Source organism: Somniosus microcephalus, unplaced genomic scaffold, assembly GCF_052327205.1.
Source record: "Somniosus microcephalus isolate GS21.2 unplaced genomic scaffold, FLI_Smic_1.0 unresolved_chr7, whole genome shotgun sequence".
In the NCBI taxonomy this organism is placed as follows: domain Eukaryota; kingdom Metazoa; phylum Chordata; class Chondrichthyes; order Squaliformes; family Somniosidae; genus Somniosus; species Somniosus microcephalus.
The window spans coordinates 11,339,883-11,364,125 of NW_028225185.1; the positions used below are offsets into that span (position 1 = coordinate 11,339,883).

The 24,243-nt window shown below is 51.3% G+C and overlaps 1 protein-coding gene across 2 annotated transcripts in view; it reads right to left on the reverse strand.

Annotated features, from left to right (window-relative positions):
* Positions 1–6,725: 6,725 nt before the first annotated feature.
* LOC147086531 (annexin A2-like) overlaps positions 6,726–24,243 on the reverse strand; it is a 64,135-nt gene continuing 46,617 nt past the window's right edge. Inside the window, exons 8-13 of one of the 2 annotated variants that reach the window (XM_085978638.1) lie at positions 23,496–23,555; positions 22,817–22,910; positions 20,913–21,008; positions 15,211–15,269; positions 8,430–8,552; positions 6,726–7,882 (exon numbers count right to left, since the gene is read on the reverse strand). In XM_085978638.1, the coding sequence (XP_085834764.1) occupies positions 7,820–7,882; positions 8,430–8,552; positions 15,211–15,269; positions 20,913–21,008; positions 22,817–22,910; positions 23,496–23,555 (495 nt within the window). In that variant the 3' untranslated portion in view covers positions 6,726–7,819. Of the gene's footprint in view, positions 7,936–8,429; positions 8,553–15,210; positions 15,270–20,912; positions 21,009–22,816; positions 22,911–23,495; positions 23,556–24,243 lie in introns of both variants that reach the window. The other variant, XM_085978639.1, reaches the window with a different exon arrangement.

Consider the following 24,243-nt stretch of genomic DNA (forward strand, 5'->3'; position numbering starts at 1 on the left):
CTCACATTTATCTGTGTTGAAATTCATTTGCCAATTATATGTCCATTCTGCAAGTTTATTAATGTCCTCCTGTAATTTGTTGTTGTCCTCCTCAGTATTGACTATCCCCGCCCCCCCCAATTTGGTGTCATCCACAAATTTAGAAATTGTGTTTTTGATTCCCAAGTCTAAATCGTTAATATAAATTGTGAACAGCAGTGGTCCCAGCACTGATCCTTGTGGAACACCACGACCCACCTTCTGCCACTGTGAATAGCTACCCTTTACCCCCACTCTCTGCTTTCTGTCCTGAAGCCAGCTAGCAATCCATTCTGCTACTTGTCCCCTGACTCCGCATTCTCTGACCTTGTTCATCAGTCTATTATGAGGTACCTTATCGAAGGCCTTTTGAAAATCTAGATAAATTACATCTACTGCATTACCCTTGTCTACTCTCTCTGTTACCTCTTCAAAAAATTCAATAAGGTTGGTCAAGCAAGACTTTCCCTTTTGAAATCCATGCTGACTATTCATTATTATATGTTTGGTTTCTAGTTGTTCTTCTATTTTCTCCTTTAGTAGGGATTCCATTATTTTTCCTTCCACCGATGTTAAGCTGACTGGTCTATAGTTCCCTGGACATGTTCTGTCCCCCTTCTTAAATATTAATATTATGTTAGCTATCCGCCAGCCCTCTGGCACTACACCATTTTCTAACGAATTATTAAATAATGCCTCTGCTATCTCTTCCCTAGATTCTTTTAAAATGCGTGGATGCAATCCATCTGGACCAGGGGTTTTATCCTCTTTGAGTTTGATTAGTTTATTTAATATATCCCCTCTTTTTATTTTAAATGCACTTATCTCATTACTAATCTCATCATCCAATGTCATATCCACCTTTTCTATCTCCCTGGTAAATACTGAAGCAAAATAATTATTTAATATTTCTGCCATCTCTCTATCGTTACCTGTGGTATTATCCTGTCTATCCCTTAATGGCCCTATTCCCATCCCAACCTTCCTATTTTTATTGGTGTGCCTGTAAAATATTTTATTATTTTGTTTTATGTTCCTTGATCATTTAATTTCAAAGTTCCTCTTTGCCTTCCTAATTGTTTTTTTTTACTTCTCTCCTAATCTCTTTGTATTCTCCCTTATCATGCACTCCCCTGCTGTCTATGTACTTAATGTATGCCTCTTTCCTTACCCTCAATTGTTCCCTTATGGCTTTATTCATCCATGGAGTCTCATTAGTGGTTAGTTTGTTCTTTCCTTTTAGCGGGATATATTGTTCCTGCACTCTGTTGAACACCGTTTGAGGTGTTTCCCATTGCTGTTCTACATCGTTGTTTGCCAATATTGTTGCCCATTTTATTTTCCCAAGTTCTATTCTCAGCCCCTCAAAATCAGCTTTTCTCCAATCTATTAACCTGGTTTTCGTCATACTAATGCCCTTCTCAATTATCATCTTAAAGCGTATTATATTATGGTCACTATTGCCTAGATGTTCCCCTACTTTTACAGGTACTTCTCTTATCTGCTCTGGTTCATTCCCCATTACTAGATCCAATATCGAATCCTACCTTTTGTTGGGCTTACTACATATTGGGTTAGAAAGGAGTCCTGTACACATTGTAGAAACTCCATTCCCTTATCCCCTTTACCTACCTCTTCTGTCCAATTAATATCGGGGTAGTTGAAATCCCCCCATGATTATTATTCGATGTTTTTTACTCATTTCCCTCATTTGTCTGCATATTTCTTCCTCCACCTCCCTTCCACTATTAGGTGGTCTGTAGACTACGCCTATTAGTGTGATTGATCCTTTATTATCGTTTATCTCTATCCATATGGATTCTATTTTTCTCTTGCTGATATCTGCGTCACTTTTTTCTACTGCCATTATGTTATCCCCAATAAGTACAGCTACTCCGCCTCCCCCTTTTTCCCCTCTCTATCCTTTTCTAAGAAGAAGTACGAGGGTGGGGGTGGGGGTGGGGGAGGGTTGGGAAGGTTGTGGTGGGGGGGGGTGGTCCAGGGGAGGGCAGAATATTTGAAATCCAACTTGGGCCCAATCCAAAAATGGAGCAGAGACACAGAACGAATCTATAAAGACACAGAACTAATCTATATTTTTAAAAAAACCTTCCTCGCGTGACCAAAATGGACGGGATGGATTTAGAAGGCAGCCCGTTAAAAATTGGACCTCGGGCTGTCAGTAAAAAAGTCAGGCAGCCACCCCCCCGCAACCCCCCGCCCCCCCACACCCCGCAGACCTCTCCGGTTCAAAAAACGTCACGGGGCGGCGACCATACTTGTCCAAAATGTCTTCGAAGTTAGGCTTCGGCCTAGGGACCGTTTCCACGGCGACCTGTCCCCCATTCACACTCACACAGCAATAATAAGGATATAAATGACTTTGATATTTGCACAGGTTCTTCTTAATTGTAGTTTAGGATGACGTAATTTAATTTTTACACGCCAAAAAAAATAAGATAACTTTCAAAAGAAGACGAGAGCTTTGTTGACAGCTCCGAGTTAGGATTTTTATTTTAATGTGTTCATTTGCTAATTTTTTACAATTCGAAAATTAAGTCTTTTTACAGCAGATTCATTTTTAGACTGTTTTGCATTAGTATAGAGAAGAAAATATATTTGGAAAGGAAAGATTTTATAAATATATATATTTACCTGTTTTTTAACATAACAGTTGTTATGTCAAGTAACTTTTACCGACAGTATTTTACTGCATGCACTTCGCAGCTCTCGTATCCTACAGGTGATTTAATATTTGCCCCCGTCCCAGCTTCCAAAAGGGCTTATTTTGCCCCTTTCTCTGTCTCCCCCCTCTGCCCTGATGGCCCTAAATCTTGATGGGATATATTTTCACAGAGCGCCTCTTGCAACACATTTCCTTTGTGCGTGAGAGTGTCGACCGGCTATTGAACTCGGGTGGGCAGCGCAGCCGAGCTCCAATTCCCCGCCTCCCCCGCCCAGTCAAGAGCGACAATGCGGTCGGATTTGTGATCTCGCCGCGCCCCTCTCCTCCCCCCGCCTACGCAAAGCCCCGGGCTCCGGGGGGCTGCTAGTGTTCCGATCCATCGCCCTCACCGTGATCTGCACTGGCCGGGCATCCCACCTGACACTTTCCTGATCTATGTGCCTCAGTGCCTCACGCTGGGCGGTGAATCAACCGTCCAGGTAGTCGGTCTAGGCTGACACTCCAGTGCAGTACTGAGGGAGCGCCGCACTGTCGGAGGGACGGTACTGAGGGAGTGCTGTACTGTTGGAGGGGCAGTACTGAGGGAGCTCCACACTGTCGGAGGGATTGTACTGAGGGAGCGCCGCACTGTCGGAGGGGCAGTACTGAGGGAGCGCCGCACTGTCGGAGGGATTGTACTGAGGGAGCGCCGCACTGTCGGAGGGGCAGTACTGAGGGAGCGCCGCACTGTCGGAGGGGCGGTACTGAGGGAGCGCCGCACTGTCGGAGGGGCGGTACTGAGGGAGCGCCGCACTGTCGGAGGAGCGGTACTGAGGGAGCGCCGCACTGTCGGAGGGGCAGTACTGAGGGAGCGCCGCACTGTCGGAGGGGCAGTACTGAGGGAGCGCCGCACTGTCGGAGGGGCAGTACTGAGGGAGCGCCGCACTGTCGGAGGGGCGGTACTGAGGGAGCGCCGCACTGTCGGAGGGGCGGTACTGAGGGAGCGCCGCACTGTCGGAGGGGCAGTACTGAGGGAGCGCCGCACTGTCGGAGGTGCCATCTTTCGGATGAGACGTTAAACCGAGGCCCCGTCTGCCCTCTCAGGTGGATGTAAAAGATCCCACGGCCACTATTGGAAGAAGAGCAGGGGGAGTTCTCCCCAGTGTCCTGGGGCCAATATTTATCCCTCAACCAACATCACTAAAAACAGATGATCTGGTCATTATCACATTGCTGTTTGTGGGAGCTTGCTGTGCGCAAATTGGTTGCCGCGTTTCCCACATTACAACAGTGACCACACTTCAAAAAAAGTACTTCATTGGCTGTAAAGCGCTTTGGGACGTCCGGTGGTCGTGGAAGGCGCTGGAGAAATGCGAGTCTTTCTTTACCTGCTCCGTTTGATTTTATCCTCAGGTCTTTTAAAGGGGCAGGTTCTTGTATATTTGTTGAACAGTGACACCTGTAGGTTATGATGTGCATTACCCCCCTCACCCGCCAACCTTTTCTCCCAGGCACCAAGTGTGGGGGACGGGGCAGTGGGCCATTGTGAAGGTGAGATGGCGTCCGACAAGATCCGCGAGGGTCTGGCCAGGTGGGGCGAGGGGGGCCGTCCTGCTCCGTGTGACTCAGTACCCGTCCATCACAAGGCAGGGGGGCGAGGGGAGGCCATTCGGCCCCTCGAGCCTGCTCCGCCATTCAATGAGATCATGGCTGATCATCCAAATTCAGTACCCTGTCCCTGCTTTCTCCCCATATCCCTTGATCCCTTTAGCCTTAAGAAATAGATCCAACTCCTTCTTGAATATATTTAATGAATTGGCCTCTACTGCCTTGTGTGGTAGAGAATTCCACAGGTTCATCACTCTCTGGGTGAAGAAATTCCTCCTCATCTCTGTCCTGAATGGCTTACCCCTTATCCTTAGACATGGCCGACTCCTGCTCCTATCTTCTATGTTTCTATGTTTGACCCAACCTCTGACCTCCGACCCATCCAGCTCGTCCTCCGACTGCGCCTTGAAAGCCCCCCCCCCCCCCCCGCCCGCCCCATGAATTTATCTCAGTTGGAACATGGTTTAAACAGTTTAATCACCGTTTGAGTAAAGACATATTAGTTCTAATCTGTTTTAAATTTACTTGTTCACTCATTGATGCCACTGGTCCTTATTGATGCCGATTCGCTTTTGAGTGACAGCTTGGGCTCAGTTTATTTATCCCGGTCACTATTGTCCCTCTCCCCTCAATAACCCACCGTGAAAAACACACGTCAGCTTGTGATTCTCGGCGCAGTGGGGAAATGCTGATAGCACCGACAAGGGACCCGGGGCCCACGGACCCAGGGCTGGTGAATCTTGCCCTCCTCCCTCACACTCGCTGCCTGGGAGATTTTGCCGGGGAAAAGGGAATCCAGCAAGGATCCTTGTAGTTCTCAGGTTTTAGGTAGAAAACATTGATCGAAGCTTAATTTATAAAGTGTTCAAGCTTTTTTTTTTGTAATGAAACGAATAAACAAGGTGGAAAAAAAAATGAATGGGTTTTAAATCCGTCTCGATGCTGTCGTTTGTAAATCATGTTGGCAAGGCTGTGAGTTGAAGGTCGGCTGACACCATGGAGACCCCTCCCGCGTCCCCCCAAGTGTGTGTGTGTGTTTTTCTAGCGCTCTTCCGCTCCTCTGCCGGGCAACTGAGTCTCTTTTGACTGCGGCAGTGAATGTGGGCCGGCTATTCGGCCACAGAGGGCATCGCGGCCAAGCTCCCGTTCCGCTGCACGTCCCCAGCAGGGTGGTTGGGCGGCAGCAGGAGGCCCTGGATAAATCCCCGCCCGCCCACAACCCTGTTTGCTCGTCCATGGTGCAGCTGAGGCAAGCTACAGTGCACCCCCCCCCCACCCCGGTGCGAGATTGTCCCCTTGCCTTTACCTGCGAACCTTGCCCTTACCTGTGCGACCCTTGCCCTTACCTGCGAACCTTGGCCTTTATGTGCGACCCTTGCCCTTATCTGTGCGACCCTTGCCCTTACCTGTGCGAACCTTGCCCTTACCTGTGCGACCCTTGCCCTTACCTGTGCGACCCTTGCCCTTACCTGTGCGCCCCTTGCCCTTACCTGTGCGCCCCTTGCCCTTACCTGTGCGACCCTTGCCCTTACCTGTGCGACCCTTGCCCTTACCTGCGCGCCCCTTGCCCTTACCTGCGTGACCCTTGCCCTTACCTGCGCGCCCCTTGCCCTTACCTGCGCGCCCCTTGCCCTTACCTGCGCGCCCCTTGCCCTTACCTACGCGACCCTTGCCCTTACCTGCACGACCCTTGCCCTTACCTGCGTGACCCTTGCCCCTACCTGCGTGACCCTGCCCCTAACCCAAGCGGTTGAGCGGGAGAGGAGTTAAAATTGTTCGTGCTGCAGGGCAGACACCGGCCTGCGGAATTCTCAAGTGATGTTCCCACTTCGGTGTAAATGTGCGCAGTTTTGGTTTTAGGTTTTAGAATCGGTTCTGGCGTTGAGCGTATCCTGGTTCAACTCTATTCTCGGCCTGTGTTTACCTTTCAATAAACTGGTTGTACGAAACGATTGATGCTTAGTTTTTACACAACGTGGCTCTGTGGGTAGCACTCTCCCCTCCGGGTCACAAGTGCGAGCTTCCAGACCAGAGCTGCCTCGTCTAATCAGTTCAGTATCACACAGCGCGGGGTACTTACCCCAAACTTGTGTTAGCCAAAGGGTATTGAGGGCTATGGGGCCACGGTGGGAAGATGGAGTTACGATACAGATCAGCCATGATCTCATGGAATGGTGGAACAGGCTCGAGGGGCTGAATGGCCTCCTCCTGTTCCTAAAGAGCAGGGGTGGGGGGGGAGAAGGTTAAAAGGAGCAGAGGGAGCCTCATCGCTGGGCCACTCGGCCTCTCCTAGCGGCTGCTGATAGACTGTCCCCTTGGGGAGGACCAGTGGCGGAAGGAGAGGGGGAAGAGCGGAGATGGGGCGTGAATAGATTTGATTTTAAGGTTTGTTACGACGTTTGTGAAGGAGACACCACACAATTCAGAAAGAAAAGTATTTCGAAAACTCTTTATTTCTGCACATCATTAAAAAAAAAATCCATTCTCATTTTAAGTGCAGCCGATTTCAGTTCTGGGTCAGGCCGGAGTCTCGGAATCCCACTGACTGAATCCTGGAGTTACTGACGGAGGGTCCGGCTGTCTTGCTGTGTCTGCAGCGGGAGTTGAGGCAGGATTGGTTAATGCAGGGTATAGTGTGTGTGTGTCTCCATCTGGTCGGAGGGGGAGGGAATAGTGTCTTGTCTGTCAGTGAAGGTATGTGGGTCTTCCCTAGGTCTGTCTGCATGTGTGTGTGTGTGTGTCTGTCTGTCTGTCTGCATGTGTGTGTCTGTCTATGAATGCATGTCTGTGTGTGTCTCTATGAATGCATGTCTGTGTGTCTCTGCACGTGTGTGTTTGTCTATGAATGCATGTCTGTGTGTGTCTCTGCACGTGTGTCTCTCTATGAATGCATGTCTGTGTGTCTGCAAGTGTGTGTCTGTCTATGAATGCATGTCTGTGTGTCTCTGTGTCTGTGTGTCTCTGTCTGCACGTGTCTCTGTCTATGAATGCATGTCTGTGTGTCTCTGTCTGCACGTGTGTGTCGGTCTATGAATGCATGACTGTGTGTGTCTCTGCACCTGTGTGTCTGTCTATGAATGCATGCCTGTGTGTGTCTGTCTGCACGTGTGTCTCTGTCTATGAATGCATGCCTGTGTGTGTCTGTCTGCACGTGTGTCTCTGTCTATGAATGCATGTCTGTGTGTGTCTGTCTATGAATGCATGTCTGTGTGTGTCTCTGCACGTGTGTGTCTGTCTATGAATGCATGTCTGTGTGTGTCTCTGTCTGCACGTGTGTGTCTGTCTATGAATGCATGTCTGTGTGTGTCTGTCTATGAATGCATGTCTGTGTGTGTCTCTGCACGTGTGTGTCTGTCTATAAATGCATGTCTGTGTGTGTCTCTGTCTGCACACATGTGTGCGTTCGTTCATTTACATACATGTCTGTGACAGGGGTGGGGTTGTGTAGGAGCTCTGAGTTTCTGGGGAGACCAGCAACGGGATCACACAAGGACGGCCATGTTTCCCAAATGATTCCGGATCCCGCCTCTACAGGTCCTCGGCCCGGCAGAGCCCCAGTAAGGCGGTCTGGTAATCTCCCTTCGTGTCATCCTGGGGGAAGAGAGAAGCGAACCGTCACCTTGCGAGTGTCGCCAGCCTCAGACCTACACCGAGGGGGCAAGGGGAGAAGGACAGAGCGGATAACTCTCGTGCAGGAGCTTCGCCTCGTGCTCGCCCAGCCCTACGCAGCAGTAGATCAGTCTCGCATCCGCCGTGGCACTGGGACATCGATAGACCAGGAGGAGGCCACTCAGCCCCTCCAGCCTGTTCAATGGCATCATGGCTGATCTGTACCTTAACTCCATTCACCCGCCTTTGTCCCATATCCCTTGATCGGAGGGAGGGGTCACAGACTTTGGTCCAGCGAGCGCAATGTGGAAGGTTTAACCATTTCATTTCCCCATGAGAAGCTGTACCCAAATTGTTCTTAACTTCCCCGGGATCCAAACGGGCTAAGGCACCTCAAGGGGGACACAGCCAGATCCCAGCGACTCCTATTGGCACCAATCGGTGACGAGACTCTGCACCCACGACACTGGAGATCAATGTTTGAGGAGGTGAGAGGCGGGCGGCGACTAACGCTCAGGTGCTTACTTACCCGGATAGTGGAGTACAGGGATTTTCCGTATTTCGTCCTGTATTCAGCACGGATACTCAGCAGGTCGATCTCACAGCGGGACACGAGCAGTCTGGTGAGAGCCTTGTCCTTAGTCCCCGGACTCTTTAAAAAAAACAATACAGGTACAGCACGGGTTAGAGACAGAGTAAAGCTCCCTCTACACTGTCCCATCAAACACTCCCAGGGCAGGTACAGCACGGGTTAGATACAGAGTAAAGCTCCCGCTACACTGTCCCCATCAAACACTCCCAGGGCAGGTACAGCACGGGGTTAGTTACAGAGTAAAGCTCCCTCTACACTGTCCCATCAAACACTCCCAGGGCAGGTACAGCACGGGTTAGATACAGAGTAAAGCTCCCTCTACACTGTCCCATCAAACACTCCCAGGGCAGGTACAGCACGGGTTAGATACAGAGTAAAGCTCCCTCTACACTGTCCCCATCAAACACTCCCAGGGCAGGTACAGCACGGGTTAGATACAGAGTAAAGCTCCCTCTACACTGTCCCATCAAACACTCCCAGGGCAGGTACAGCACGGGTTAGATACAGAGTAAAGCTCCCTCTACACTGTCCCATCAAACACTCCCAGGGCAGGTACAGCATGGTTTAGATACAGAGTAAAGCTCCCTCTACACTGTCCCATCAAACACTCCCAGGGCAGGTACAGTTCGGGTTAGATACAGAGTAAAGCTCCCTCCACACTGTCCCATCAAACACTCCCAGGGCAGGTACAGCACGGGTTAGATACAGAGTAAAGCTCCCTCTACACTGTCCCCATCAAACACTCCCAGGGCAGGTACAGCACGGGTTAGATACAGAGTAAAGCTCCCTCAACACTGTCCCCGTCAAACACTCCCAGGGCAGGTACAGCACGGGTTAGATACAGAGTAAAGCTCCCTCTACACTGTCCCATCAAACACTCCCAGGGCAGGTACAGCACGGGTTAGATACAGAGTAAAGCTCCCTCTACACTGTCCCCATCAAACACTCCCAGGGCAGGTACAGCACGGGTTAGATACAGAGTAAATCTCCCTCTACACTGTCCCATCAAACACTCCCAGGGCAGGTACAGCACGGGTTAGATACAGAGTAAATCTCCCTCTACACTGTCCCATCAAACACTCCCAGGGCAGGTACAGCACGGGTTAGATACAGAGTAAATCTCCCTCTACACTGTCCCATCAAACACTCCCAGGGCAGGTACAGCACGGGTTAGATACAGAGTAAATCTCCCTCTACACTGTCCCATCAAACACTCCCAGGGCAGGTACAGCACGGGTTAGATACAGAGTAAAGCTCCCTCTACACTGTCCCATCAAACACTCACAGGGCAGGCACAGCACGGGTTAGATACAGAGTAAAGCTCCCTCTACACTGTCCCCGTCAAACACTCCCAGGGCAGGTACAGCACGGGTTAGATACAGAGTAGAGCTCCCTCTACACTGTCCCATCAAACAATCCCAGGGCAGGTACAGCATGGGTTAGATACAGAGTAAAGCTCCCACGACACTGTCCCATCAATCGCCTCTCGATTAGATTCCAGCCTGTAACTCACTCCCGGGTATCCGTTATTCTATAAAGAAACTCCCCGAACCCACGATTAGACTCCAGCCTGTAACTCACTCCCGGGTATCTGTTATTCTATATATAAACCCCCCGAACCCCTCGATTAGATTCCAGCCTGTAACTCACTCCGGGGTATCCCTTATTCTATATATAAACCCCCAAACCCCTCGATTAGATTCCAGCCTGTAACTCACTCCCGGGTATCTGTTATTCTATATATGAACCCCCCGAACCCCTCGATTAGATTCCAGCCTGTAACTCACTCCCGGGTATCCGTTATTCTAAATATAAACTACCCGAACCCCTCGATTAGATTCCAGGCTGCAACTCACTCCCGGGTATCCGTTATTCTATATATAAACACACCCGAACCGCTCGATTAGATTCCAGCCTGTAACTCACTCCCGGGTATCTGTTATTCTATATATAAACCCCCGAACCCCTCGATTAGATTCCAGCCTGTAACTCACTCCCGGGTATCTGTTATTCTATATATAAACCCCCCGAAACCCTCGATTAGATTCCAGCCAGTAACTCACTCCCGGGTATCTGTTATTCTATATATAAACCCCCCGAACCCTTCGATTAGATTCCAGCCTGTAACTCACTCCCGGGTATCCGTTATTCTATATATAAACCCCCCGAACCCCTCGATTAGATTCCAGCCTGCAACTCACTCCCGGGTATCTGTTATTCTATATAAACCCCCTGAACCCCTCGATTAGATTCCAGCCTGTAACTCACTCCCGGGTATCTGTTATTCTATATATAAACCCCCCGAACCCCTCGATTAGATTCCAGCCTGTAACTCACTCCCGGGGAGCCGTTATTCTATATATAAACCCCCCGAACCCCTCGATTATATTCCAGACTATAACTCACTCCCGGGTATCTGTTATTCTATATATAAACCCCCCGAACCCCTCGATTAGATTCCAGCCTGTAACTCACTCCCGGGTATCTGTTATTCTATATATAAACCCCCCGAACCCCTCGATTAGATTCCAGCCTGTAACTCACTCCCGGGTATCTGTTATTCTATATATAAACCCCCCGAACCCCTCGATTAGATTCCAGCCTGTAACTCATTCCCGGGTATCTGTTATTCTATATACAAACCCCCCGAACCCCTCGATTAGATTCCAGCCTGTAACTCACTGCCGGGTATCCGTTATTCTTTATATAAACCCCCCCGAACCCCTCGATTAGATTCCAGCCTGTAACACACTCCCAGCTATCTGTTATTCTATATATAAACCCCCTGAACCCCTCGATTAGATTCCAGCCTGTAACTCCCTCCCGGGTATCTGTTATTCTATATATAAACCACCTGAACCCCTCGATTAGATTCCAGCCTGTAACTCACTCCCGGGTATCTGTTATTCGATATATAAACCCCCCGAACCCCTCGATTAGATTCCAGCCAGTAACTCTCTCCCGGGTATCTGTTATTCTATATATAAACCCCCCGAACCCCTCGATTAGATTCCAGCCTGTAACTCACTCCCGGGTATCTGTTATTCTATATATAAACCCCCCGAACCCGTCGATTAGATTCCAGCCTGTAACTCACTCCCGGGTATCTGTTATTCTATATATAAACCCCCCCGAACCCCTCGATTAGATTCCAGCCTGTAACTCACTCCCGGGTATCCGTTATTCTATATATAAACCCCCCGAACCCCTCGATTAGATTCCTGCCTGTAACTCACTCCCGGGTGTCTGTTATTCTATATATAAACCCCCCGAACCCCTCGATTAGATTCCAGCCTGTAACTCACTCCCGGGTATCCGTTATTCTATATATAAACCCCCCGAACCCCGTGATTAGATTCCAGACTGTAACTCACTCCCGGGTATCTGTTATTCTATATATAAACCCCCCGAACCCCTCGATTAGATTCCAGCCTGTAACTCACTCCCGGATATCCGTTATTCTAAATATAAACCCCCCGAACCCTTCGATTAGATTCCGGCCTGTAACTCACTCCCGGGTATCCGTTATTCTAAATATAAACCCCCCCCGAACCCCTCGATTAGACTCCAGCCTGTAACTCACTCCCGGGTATCTGTTATTCTATATAAACCCCCTGAACCCCTCGATTAGATTCCAGCCTGTAACTCACTCCCGGATATCCGTTATTCTATATATAAACCCCCCGAACCCCTCGATTAGATTCCAGCCTGTAACTCACTCCCGGACATCCGTTATTCTATATATAAACCCCCCCGAACCCCTCGATTAGATTCCAGCCTGTAACTCACTCTCGGGTATCTGTTATTCTATATATAAACCCCCCGAACCCCTCGATTAGATTCCAGCCTGTAACTCACTCCCGGGTATCTGTTATTCTATATATAAACCCCCCGAACCCCTCGATTAGATTCCGGCCTGTAACTCACTCCCGGGTATCTGTTATTCTATATATAAACCCCCCGAACCCCTCGATTGGATTCCAGCCTGTAACTCACTCCCGGGTATCTGTTATTCTATATATAAACCCCCCGAACCCCTCGATTAGATTCCAGCTTGTAACTCACCCCCGGGTATCTGTTATTCTATATATAAACCCCCCGAACCCCTCGATTAGATTCCAGCCTGTAACTCACTCCCGGGTGTCCGTTATTCTATATATAAACCCCCCGAACCCCCCGATTAGATTCCAGCCTGTAACTCACTCCCGGGTATCTGTTATTCTATATATAAACCCCCCGAACCCACGATTAGATTCCAGCCTGTAACTCACTCCCAGGTATCCGTTATTCTATATATAAATCCCCCGAACCCCTCGATTAGATTCCAGCCTGTAACTCACTCCCGGGTATCTGTTATTCTATATATAAATCCCCCGAACCCCTCGATTAGATTCCAGCCTGTAACTCACTCCCGGGTATCTGTTATTCTATATATAAACCCCCCGAACCCCTCGATTAGATTCCAGCCTGTAACTCACTCCCGGGTATCTGTTATTCTATATATAAATCCCCCGAACCCCTCGATTAGATTCCAGCCTGTAACTCACTCCCGGGTATCTGTTATTCTATATATAAACCCCCCGAACCCCTCGATTAGATTCCAGCCTGTAACTCACTCCCAGGTATCCGTTATTCTAAATATAAACCCCCCGAACCCCTCGATTAGATTCCAGCCTGTAACTCACTCCCGGGTATCTGTTATTCTATATATAAACCCCCCGAACCCCTCGATTAGATTCCAGCCTGTAACTCACTCCCAGGTATCCGTTATTCTAAATATAAACCCCCCGAACCCCTCGATTAGATTCCAGCCTGTAACTCACTCCCGGGTATTCGTTATTCTATATATAAACCCCCCGAACCCCTCGATTAGATTCCAGCCTGTAACTCACTCCCGGGTATCCATTATTCTATATATAAACCCCCCGAACCCCTCGATTAGATTCCAGCCTGTAACTCACTCCCGGGTATCTGTTATTCTATATATAAACCCCCCGAACCCCTCGATTAGATTCCAGCCTGTAACTCACTCCCAGGTATCCGTTATTCTAAATATAACCCCCCTGAACCCCTCGATTAGATTCCAGCCTGTAACTCACTCCCGGGTATTCGTTATTCTATATATAAACCCCCCGAACCCCTCGATTAGATTCCAGCCTGTAACTCACTCCCGGGTATCCATTATTCTATATATAAACTCCACCGAACCCCTCGATTAGATTCCAGCTTGTAACTCACTCCCGGGTATCTGTTATTCTATATATAAACCCCCCCGAACCCCTCAATTAGATTCCAGCCTGTAACTCACTCCCGGGTATCCGTTATTCTATATATAAACCCCCCGAACCCCTCGATTAGATTCCAGCCTGTAACTCACTCCCGGGTATCCATTATTCTATATATAAACCCCCCGAACCCCTCGATTAGATTCCAGCCTGTAACTCACTCCCGGGTATCTGTTATTCTATATATAAAGCCCCCCGAACCCCTCGATTAGATTCCAGCCTGTAACTCACTCCCGGGTATCTGTTATTCTATATATAAACCCCCCCGAACCCCTCGATTGGATTCCAGCCTGTAACTCACTCCCGGGTATATGTTATTCTATATATAAACCCCCCAAACCCCTTGATTAGATTCCAGCCTGTAACTCACTCACGGGTATCTGTTATTCTATATATAAACCCCCCGAACCCCTCGATTAGATTCCAGCCTGTGACTCACTCCCGAGTATCTGTTATTCTATATATAAACCCCCCGAACCCCCCGATTAGATTCCAGCCTGTAACTCACTCCCGGGTATCTGTTATTCTATATATAAACCCCCCCGAACCCCTCGATTAGATTCCAGCCTGTAACTCACTCCCGGGTATCTGTTATTCTATATATAAACCCCCCGAACCCCTCGATTAGATTCCAGCCTGTAACTCACTCCCGAGTATCTGTTATTCTATATATAAACCCCCCGAACCCCTCGATTAGATTCCAGCCTGTAACTCACTCCCGAGTATCTGTTATTCTATATATAAACCCCCCGAACCCCTCGATTAGATTCCAGCCTGTAACTCACTCCCGAGTATCTGTTATTCTATATATAAACCCCCCGAGCCCCTCGATTAGATTCCAGCCTGTAACTCACTCCCGGGTATCTGTTATTCTATATATAAACCCCCCGAACCCCTCGATTAGATTCCAGCCTGTAACTCACTCCCGGGTATCTGTTATTCTATATATAAACCCCCCCGAACCCCTCGATTAGATTCCAGCCTGTAACTCACTCCCGGGTATCTGTTATTCTATATATAAACCCCCCCGAACCCCTCGATTAGATTCCAGCCTGTAACTCACTCCCGGGTATCTGTTATTCTATATATAAACCCCCCCGAACCCCTCGATTGGATTCCAGCCTGTAACTCACTCCCGAGTATCTGTTATTCTATATATAAACCCCCCGAACCCCCCGATTAGATTCCAGCCTGTAACTCACTCCCGGGTATCTGTTATTCTATATATAAACCCCCCCGAACCCCTCGATTAGATTCCAGCCTATAACTCACTCCCGGGTATCTGTTATTCTATATATAAACCCCCCGAACCCCTCGATTAGATTCCAGCTTGTATCTTACTCTATGTGTAACGGGAACAGAACTAAATCGTCAATTATGCAGTAAAACGTAATCTAGTTTCGAGACAGTAATTCCTTCGGAGGAGGCCTTACCTTCATGGAAATGTGAAGTCTGTCAGCGAAGTACTCGGGGGTGTTCTGGATGCACTGCACTAAAGGGACACAGGAAGAAAGAGTTAGTCGCAGAGATCTCTCGACTCACTTCTCCCACAGGTTTCCCTTCTCGTGCCCTGAAGGCACCGACTCTTTGGAGCGCGGTTTCCACGGGCGCCCTGCGGTACTGGATGTGCGGGGCTAGGCGGGAGGCTCTTCGACCATGGGTGGGGAGGGGTGTGGTCAGGTCAGAACCCGATCCTGATCCCATCCTCCAGCCACCCGATAGTTTCCAGCAGTTATGATCGGGAACGCGCTGCCTGTAAGGGCGGTGGCAGCAGATTCAACAGTAACTTTCTAAAAAGGGGATTTGGAGAAATGCTTTGAAGGGAAATGATTTGCAGGGCTTTGGGGAAAGTGCGGTGGGGGGAGGGAGGAGTGGGACTAATTGGAGAGCTCGTTCAAAGAGCCGGCCCAGGCACGATGGGCCGAATGGGCTTCCTTCTGTGCTGTATCGCTTCTGTGATTCATACAAATCCTCCCCCTCCGGGCCTGCGGGACCCAGCCAATCATCAGGGAAAGGCACAGAAAACTTGGAAGGCCTGGAGTGTCCTTGGGTCCCACACTTCCCTTGGGTGGAGGCTAGAAGGAGGACAGTGTGGTAAACCACTTTTATCGTTCACTATCGTTACACTATGGTTATCACTGTTTATATCGTTACACTATGGTTATCACTGTTTACACTGTTGTATCACTACACAAGGTCACCTCTTGTCATGCTGTTATACCTGGGCTGACCACAGCTGACTCCGCCCATGACTCCGCCTGCTTGCCCAGGTATAAAGGTGGTCGACTGGCTGGTATTCCTCCTTGTTGGACCCGATCACCCACGAGGGTGGGCTCTGTTATTTAGCCAATAAAAACCTATAGTTACTATCTTAACTTGTCGCTTTTCATTGGATGAATTGATAGGTATATCAATTTTATTGGCTAAATTTTGAAATGAGTGGATCGGAGCAGCCAAACGACCAGCCAAACGGCCAGCTACAACAGCCACAGCAGCCGGCCTGGCTGCGAGCCCTCCGACCGCCGTACCTGGATCTAAACCCACAGGCAGCGAACTCAGCCCTCGACTTCAAACACTGGCTGAGCTGTTTCGAATCCTACCTGGGAGAATCCGGCGTGCCTCCGGGATCCAAACTAAGAGTTCTGACCGCCCAAGTGAGCCCTAAAGTATTTGCATTCATCCAGGACCTTACTACATACGAGGACGCCCTCAACCTGCTGAAAGAGCAGTACCGGAGCCCGGTAAACTCTATGTATGCCAGACATCTCCTAAGATCCCGCTCGCAACAGCCAGGAGAGTCTGTAGATGAATTTTTACGGGCGCTACAAACACTCGGCAGGGACTGTGACTTTAAAGCTGTAACGGCTGCAGAAAATACTGAAGGGAATATCCGCGATGCCTTCGTGAAAGGCCTTCGGTCCGACTACTCACGGCAAAGACTGCTCGAATCAAAGGACCTCGACCTGAATACAACTGCAGCCCTCGCTCGCTCTCTGGAAGTGGCCCATCGGGACCTCGAGGCGTATTCCAGGTACTGTGCTGCGCGACCCTGGGACTCCGGCCCGACCCCGGCCGCAATACCCCTCGCACCGCCGCCTCTGGGACATACCTCAGCGTCGGCGTCCCAGAACCGATCGGGACCGCCACCCCCGGTACCGGCTGCAACATCAGAGCCCCGCGATCGGGCCGCCGGCTGCTTCTTCTGTGGCCAGGCGAAACACCCGAGGACGCGCTGCCCTGCAAGAAACGCGACTTGCTCTGATTGCCACAAGAAAGGCCACTTCGCGAAGGCCTGCAGGGGGAGAGCCACAGACGCCAGCAGTGCCTCATGCGAGTTGTGGGGGCGGCCATCTTTCATCAAGGCCACAGATGCCAGTATCCCCTCGTGAGAGTCGTGGGGGCGGCCATCTTTGATCAAGGCCACCGACGCCAGCAGTGCCTCATGTGAGTTGTGGGGGCGGCCATCTCCTCCGCCATTTTATTCAACCTCGTGGGCGCCGCCATTTTACCCACCACACTCGACCGCCACCTCGCCTCCAGACCCGACCACCGCCTCGCCCGCAGACTACAGCAGCTCGCTCAGCCATACACTAGCCTCCGTCACACTGGACCAAGCTCGCCCGCATCACCTGTCCAAGTCCATGATGGACATCAAAGTAAACGGCCACGCCACGACCTGCCTGTTCGACAGCGGAAGCACGGAGAGTTTCATCCATCCAGACACGGTGAGCCACTACTCCCTCACTGTCCGGCCAACGCGCAACCGGATCTCGATGGCGTCGAGGTCCCATTCTACAGACATCAGCGGCTACTGTGTTGTGACCCTGTCGGTTAGGGGCACGGAGTATAAAAATTTTAAACTCCTCGTCCTGCCCCAGCTCTGCGCTGCCGTCCTACTAGGGCTGGACTTCCAATCCCACCTTCAAAGTGTCACTTTGGCATACGGTGGACCCCTCCCCCTACTCACAGTCGACAACCAGCAGCCTTTAAACCGCCCACCGCATACCACCTGCGGCCTATCCACCCTCAAGGTCCCGCCCCCCTCCCTGTTCGCTAACCTCACCCGCGACTGTAAACCCGTCGCCACCAAGAGCAGGCGGTACAGCGCCGGGGACAGAGCTTTTATTAGCTCTGAGGTGCAGCGTCTCCTGAAGGAGGGCATCATCGAGAGGAGCAACAGCCCCTGGCGTGCCCAGGTCGTAGTCGTTAAGACCGGCAATAAAAACCGCCTGGTCATCGACTACAGCCAAACCATAAACCGGTACACCCAGCTGGACGCATACCCCCTTCCCCGCATATCTGATATGGTCAATCAGATTGCACAGTACCGGGTATTCTCCACCATCGACCTTAAGTCGGCCTACCACCAACTCCCTATCCGCCCTGAGGACCGCCAGTATACCGCCTCTACCACTTCCTTAGGGTTCCCTTCGGCGTCACCAACGGGGTTTCGGTCTTCCAAAGGGAGATGGACCGGATGGTTGACCAGAACGGGCTGCACGCCACGTTCCCCTATCTAGATAACGTCACCATCTGCGGCCGCGACCGGCAGGACCATGATGTTAATCTGGAGAAATTCCTCCGTACGGCCGAACGGCTGAACCTCACTTACAATAAGGAGAAATGTGTGTTTAACACCTCGCGTCTCGCCATCCTCGGCTGCGTAGTAGAGAACGGGGTCATCGGCCCCGACCCCTAAAGAATGCGCCCCCTCATGGAGCTACCCCTCCCCCACTGTCCAAAGGCGCTGAAGAGAACCCTGGGGCTCTTCGCCTACTATGCCCAATGGGTGCCGAATTATGCGGACAAAGCCAGACCCCTCATGAAGTCCACCTCCTTCCCCCTGACGGCAGAAGCGTGCGCAGCCTTCTCCCTCATAAAGGGAGACATTGCTAAGGCCACTATGCACGCGGTGGATGAGTCTATCCCTTTCCAAGTGGAGAGCGATGCATCCGACTTCGCCCTAGCAGACCTGTGGCCTTCTTCTCAAGGACCCTCCAGGGCCCTGAGATCCGACACTCTTCGGTCGAGAAGGAGGCCCAGGCGATCGTGGAGGCGGTACGACGCTGGAGGCATTACCTGGCAGGCAAACGATTTACCCTCCTCACCGACCAGCGTTCGGTCGCTTTTATGTTTAATAACAAGCTGAGGGGCAAAATCAAGAACGACAAGATCTTGAGGTGGAGAATCGAGCTCTCCACCTATGATTATGATATCTTGTACCGGCCTGGTAAACTGAACGAAACCCCAGATGCTCTATCACGAAGTACATGCGCCAACGCGCAAATTGATAGACTGCAGACCCTCCACAACGACCTCTGCCACCCCGGGGTCACCAGACTTTACCACTTCATTAAGGCCCGCAACCTGCCCTACTCCATCGAGGAGGTCAGGACCATGACCAGGAACTGCCAAACCTGCGCCGAATGCAAACCGCATTTCTTTAGGCCGGACAGAGCAAGCCTGATCAAGGCCACCCGCCCCGTCGAGCGCTTGAGCATCGATTTTAAGGGGCCCCTCCCGTCCTCTGATCGTAATGTGTACTTCCTCAACATCATTGATGAGTACTCCCGTTTCCCCTTTGCCTTCCCCTGCCCAGACATGACCAGTACCACGGTCATCAAATGCCTGAACGACCTCTTCGCCTTGTTCGGGTTCCCGAACTATATACATAGCGACCGGGGCTCATCCTTCATGAGCGAGGAACTTCGCCAGTTCCTACTAGCGAGAGGCATTGCTGCAAGCAGGACCACCAGCTACAACCCCCGAGGGAACGGCCAGGTGGAAAGAGAGAACGCGACTGTCTGGAAGGCCGTTCTCTTAGCCTTAAAGTCTAAGGGCCTGCCAACCTCTCGCTGGCAGGAAGTCCTCCCGACAGCGCTGCATTCCATCCGGTCACTGCTTTGCACTGCCATTAACGCCACCCCCCATGAACGAATGTTTGTTTTCCCCAGGACGTCGACTACGGGAACCACTCTACCAACCTGGCTGACCTCTCCGGGGCCAGTCTTGCTGCGAAAGCACGTGAGGGCCCATAAAATGGACCCCCTGGTCGAGAGGGTGGACCTCCTGCACGCCAACCCCCAGTACGCCTATGTGGCATACCCAGACGGGCGGGAGGACACAGTCTCCTTACGAGACCTTGCACCCTCGGGCACCCCTGAGACACCACCGTTGCCCCCCACCACCCCCCCAAATCCACCCCAGGTAGACGGCATGCCGGAACCCCACGAGCCTTCGCCGACCACGCAGACACCAGCATTAACATCGGATACTGCATCACCGCCGCCGCTGCTGTGCCGATCAGAGAGACTTACGAGGCCTCCGGACAGACTGACATACCCGAACTGGTAGTACACTTCACCCCGCCGGACTCAAATCTAAACAAGGGGTGAATGTGGTAAACCACTTTTATCGTTCACTATCGTTACACTATGGTTATCACTGTTATATCGTTACACTATGGTTATCACTGTTTACACTGTTGTATCACTACACGAGGTCGCCTCTTGTCACGCTGTTATACCTGGGCTGACCACAGCTGACTCCGCCCATGACTCCGCCTGCTTGCCCAGGTATAAAGGTGGTCGACTGGCTGGTATTCCTCCTTGTTGGACCCGATCACCCACGAGGGTGGGCTCTGTTATTTAGCCAATAAAAACCTATAGTTACTATCTTAACTCGTCGCTTTTCATTGGATGAATTGATAGGTATATCAGACAACAACAGCAATTTGCATTTATATAGCGCCTTTAACACAGTAAAACGTCCCAGGGCGCTTCACAGGAGCGATTATCAGACAAGATTCGACACCGAGCCACATAAGGAGATATTAGGGCAGGTGACCAAAAGCTTGGTCAAAGAGGGAGGTTTTAAGGAGCGTCTTAAAGGAGGAGAGAGAGGTGGAGAGGTTTAGGGAGGGAATTCCAGAGCTCGGGGGCCCAGGCGGCTGAAGGCACGGCCGCCAATGGTGGAGCGATGGAGATCGGGGGATGCTCGAGAGGCCAGAATCGGAGGAGCGCAGAGATCTCAGGAGGGTTGTGAGGCCGGAGGAGGTTACAGAGATAGGGAGGGGGGGGCGAGGAGGCCGTGGAGGGATTTGAAAACGAGGATGAGAAATTTGAGCCGTACTTACCCAGAGCAAGGAAGCCTTTCTCATCGTCGCCCTTCATCTGCTTTTTGATGGTTTCGGTGATGTCAAGTGAGCTGTAGATCTTATAGAGCTTGAACACTGCAAGGGACAGAAGTGACAGACAGAACGATGTAAATATCCGAAATACCAGACCCACAGTGCGGCAACTATCGTCTTCCCCATCGATGACACATTTAGCCTTTTGAAGCCCTCCTTCCAACCGTGGCCCCAAAACAGTCAACCAATCTGTTGACTTGCATTTTTACAGCGCTTTACAGCCTATCTTCTATGTTACTATAGGGTACTGAATTTGGATGATCAGCCATGATCGCATTGAATGGCGGAGCAGGCTCGAGGGGCCGAATGGCCGACTCCTGCTCCTATCTTCTATGTTTCTATGAAGTACTTTTATTGAAGTAGTCACTGCTGTAATGTAGGAAACGCAGCAGCCAATTTGCGCACAGCAAGCTCCCACAAACAGCGATGTGATCATGACCAGATCATCTGTTTGTTTGTTTTTTTATTCGTTCATGGGATGTGGGCGTCGCTGGCAAGGCCGGCATTTATTGCCCATCCCTAGTTGCCCCTTGAGAAGGTGGTGGTGAGCCACCTTCTTGAACCGCTGCAGTCCGTGTGGTGAAGGTGCTCCCACAGCGCTGTTAGGGAGGGAGTTCCAGGATTTTGACCCAGCGACGATGAAGGAACGGCCCGATATATTTCCAAGTCAGGATGGTGTGTGACTTGGAGGGGAACTTGGAGGTGGTGGTGTTCCCATGCGCCTGCTGCCCTTGTCCTTCTAGGTGGAAGAGGTGGCGGGTTTGGGAGATGCTGTAGGCTTAGGGATAAAAATTGGGTCCACAACACCGGGGAGAACTCCCCTGCTCTTCTTCCAATAGCCGCCGTGAGATCTTTTACATCTACCTGAGAGAGGCAGACGGGGCCTTGGTTTAACGTCTCATCTGAAAGACGGCACCACCGACAGTGCGGCGCTCCCTCAGTACTGCCCCTCCGACAGTGCGGCGCTCCCTCAGTACCGCCCCTCCGACAGTGCGGCGCTCCCTCAGTAATGCCCCTCCGACAGTGCGGCGCTCCCTCAGTACTGCCCCTCCGACAGTGCGGCGCTCCCTCAGTACTGCCCCTCCGACAGTGCGGCGCTCCCTCAGTACCGCCCCTCCGACAGTGCGGCACTCCCTCAGTACCACCCCTCCGACAGTGCGGCGCTCCCTCAGTACTGCCCCTCCGACAGTGCGGCGCTCCCTCAGTACTGCCCCTCCGACAGTGCGGCGCTCCCTCAGTACCACCCCTCCGACAGTGCGGCGCTCCCTCAATACCACCCCTCCGACAGTGTGGCGCTCCCTCAGTACTGCCCCTCCGACAGTGCGGCGCTCCCTCAGTACTGCCCCTCCGACAGTGCGGCGCTCCCTCAGTACTGCCCCTCCGACAGTGCGGCGCTCCCTCAGTACTGCCCCTCCGACAGTGCGGCGCTCCCTCAGTACTGCCCCTCCGACAGTGCGGCGCTCCCTCAGTACTGCCCCTCCGACAGTGCGGCGCTCCCTCAGTACTGCCCCTCCGACAGTGTGGCGCTCCCTCAGTACTGCCCCTCCGACAGTGTGGCGCTCCCTCAGTACCGCCCCTCCGACAGTGCGGCGCTCCCTCAGTACTGCCCCTCCGACAGTGCGGCGCTCCCTCAGTACTGACCCTCCGACAGTGCGGCGCTCCTTCAGTACTGCACTGGGGAGTGTCGGCCTGGATTATAGGGCTCGAGTCTCTGGAGTGGGGACTTGAACCCACGACCTTCTGACTCGGAGACGAGAGAGAGAGTGCTGCCCACTGAGCCATGACTGACATGCTCTCCTCTTCGGTGTCTGCGGGGGGGGTGAGACGCGGTTTGGATCGCGGGTTCTTACCTCTGTTCAAGTGTTTTTGGCTCCTTTCGGTCAGAATGGGAATCCAGTCCTCAAAATCAGGGGTCTTGTTTCGGGTGGCAGCTGTGTGCAAGGCCTGAAAGGGAGGAAGTGGGAGAAAGAGGAGTCAAAAAGTACTGGACAACGTTTTCCTCGCTGTCCTGAGAAAGAGAAAAGAAAGACTTGCATTTCTCCAGCACCTTTCACAACCTCAGGACGTCCCAAAGCGCTTTACAGCCAATGAAGTACTTTTTTTGAAGTGTGGTCACTGTTGTAATGTAGGAAACGCAGCAGCCAATTTGCGCACAGCAAGCTCCCACAAACAGCAATGTGATAATGACCAGATCATCTGTTTTTTTTAAGTGATGTTGATTGAGGGATAAATATTGGCCCCAGGACACCGGGGGAGAACTCCCCCATGGTCACTATTTCAAAGAGGGGAGCCCTGGACAATAACTGGCTTTCAACCAACGCCACGTCATTGCTGTTTGTGGGAGCTTGCTGTGCGCAAATTGAGCTGCTGCGTTTCCTAATTACAACAGTGACCACACTTCGGTAAAGTGCTTCATTGGCTGTGAAGCGCTTTGGGACGTCCTGAGGTGGCGAAAGGCGCTGGAGAAATGCGAGATCTTTCTTTCCATTTTGAGAACATGCAGTTTTTTAAAATATAAACGTCGCTTACTTTAGCGTCATCTTCGATCAGCTCATAGTTGATTACATTCGAGTTGACGTCTCTGGTTCCCTAGAAGCAATTCAACAACGTGAGCTCGTTAGGACAGAGATTGCTGTTATCTTCTTGTTCTCTGCATTTCCCGCATGAGTAAATGTGCAAAATGGGGACCAAAATCCTGGGCAATGGTTAATATATTTTCTATTTCCACCTCCACCTCCCCCCCACCTCACCGATTTTCTCCCCTCCCTCCCCCCCCCCCGCCTCTCCTGAAGACGCTGGGTTGCCACTTCACAGATTCCAGCCACCCGGCACTGATGTCAAGGGCCTGGTCTTCCCGTGTCAACCGCGAGAGGCTATTGCACTGTGGGAGCATCCCGGTCAAGCGCAATTTAAAAAAAAATAAAGTTTTGATAAGAGTAGAGATTCCTGAAATGAGGGGGTTGACCTATGACGAAAGGTTGAGCAGGTTGGGCCTATACTCGTTGGAGTTTAGAAGAATGAGAGGGGATCTTATTGAAACATATACGATTCTGAGGGGGCTCGACAGGGTAGATGCAGAGAGGATGTTTCCCCTCGTGGGGGAATCTAGAACTCGGGGGCACAGTCTCAGAATAAAGGGTCGACCTTTTAGGCCTCACAGCGCCAGGGGCCCGGGTTCGAATCCGGCCTCGGGCGACTGTCTGTGTGGAGTTTGCACATTCTCCCCGTGTTTGCGTGGGTTTCCTCCGGGTGCTCCGGTTTCCTCCCACAGTCCAAA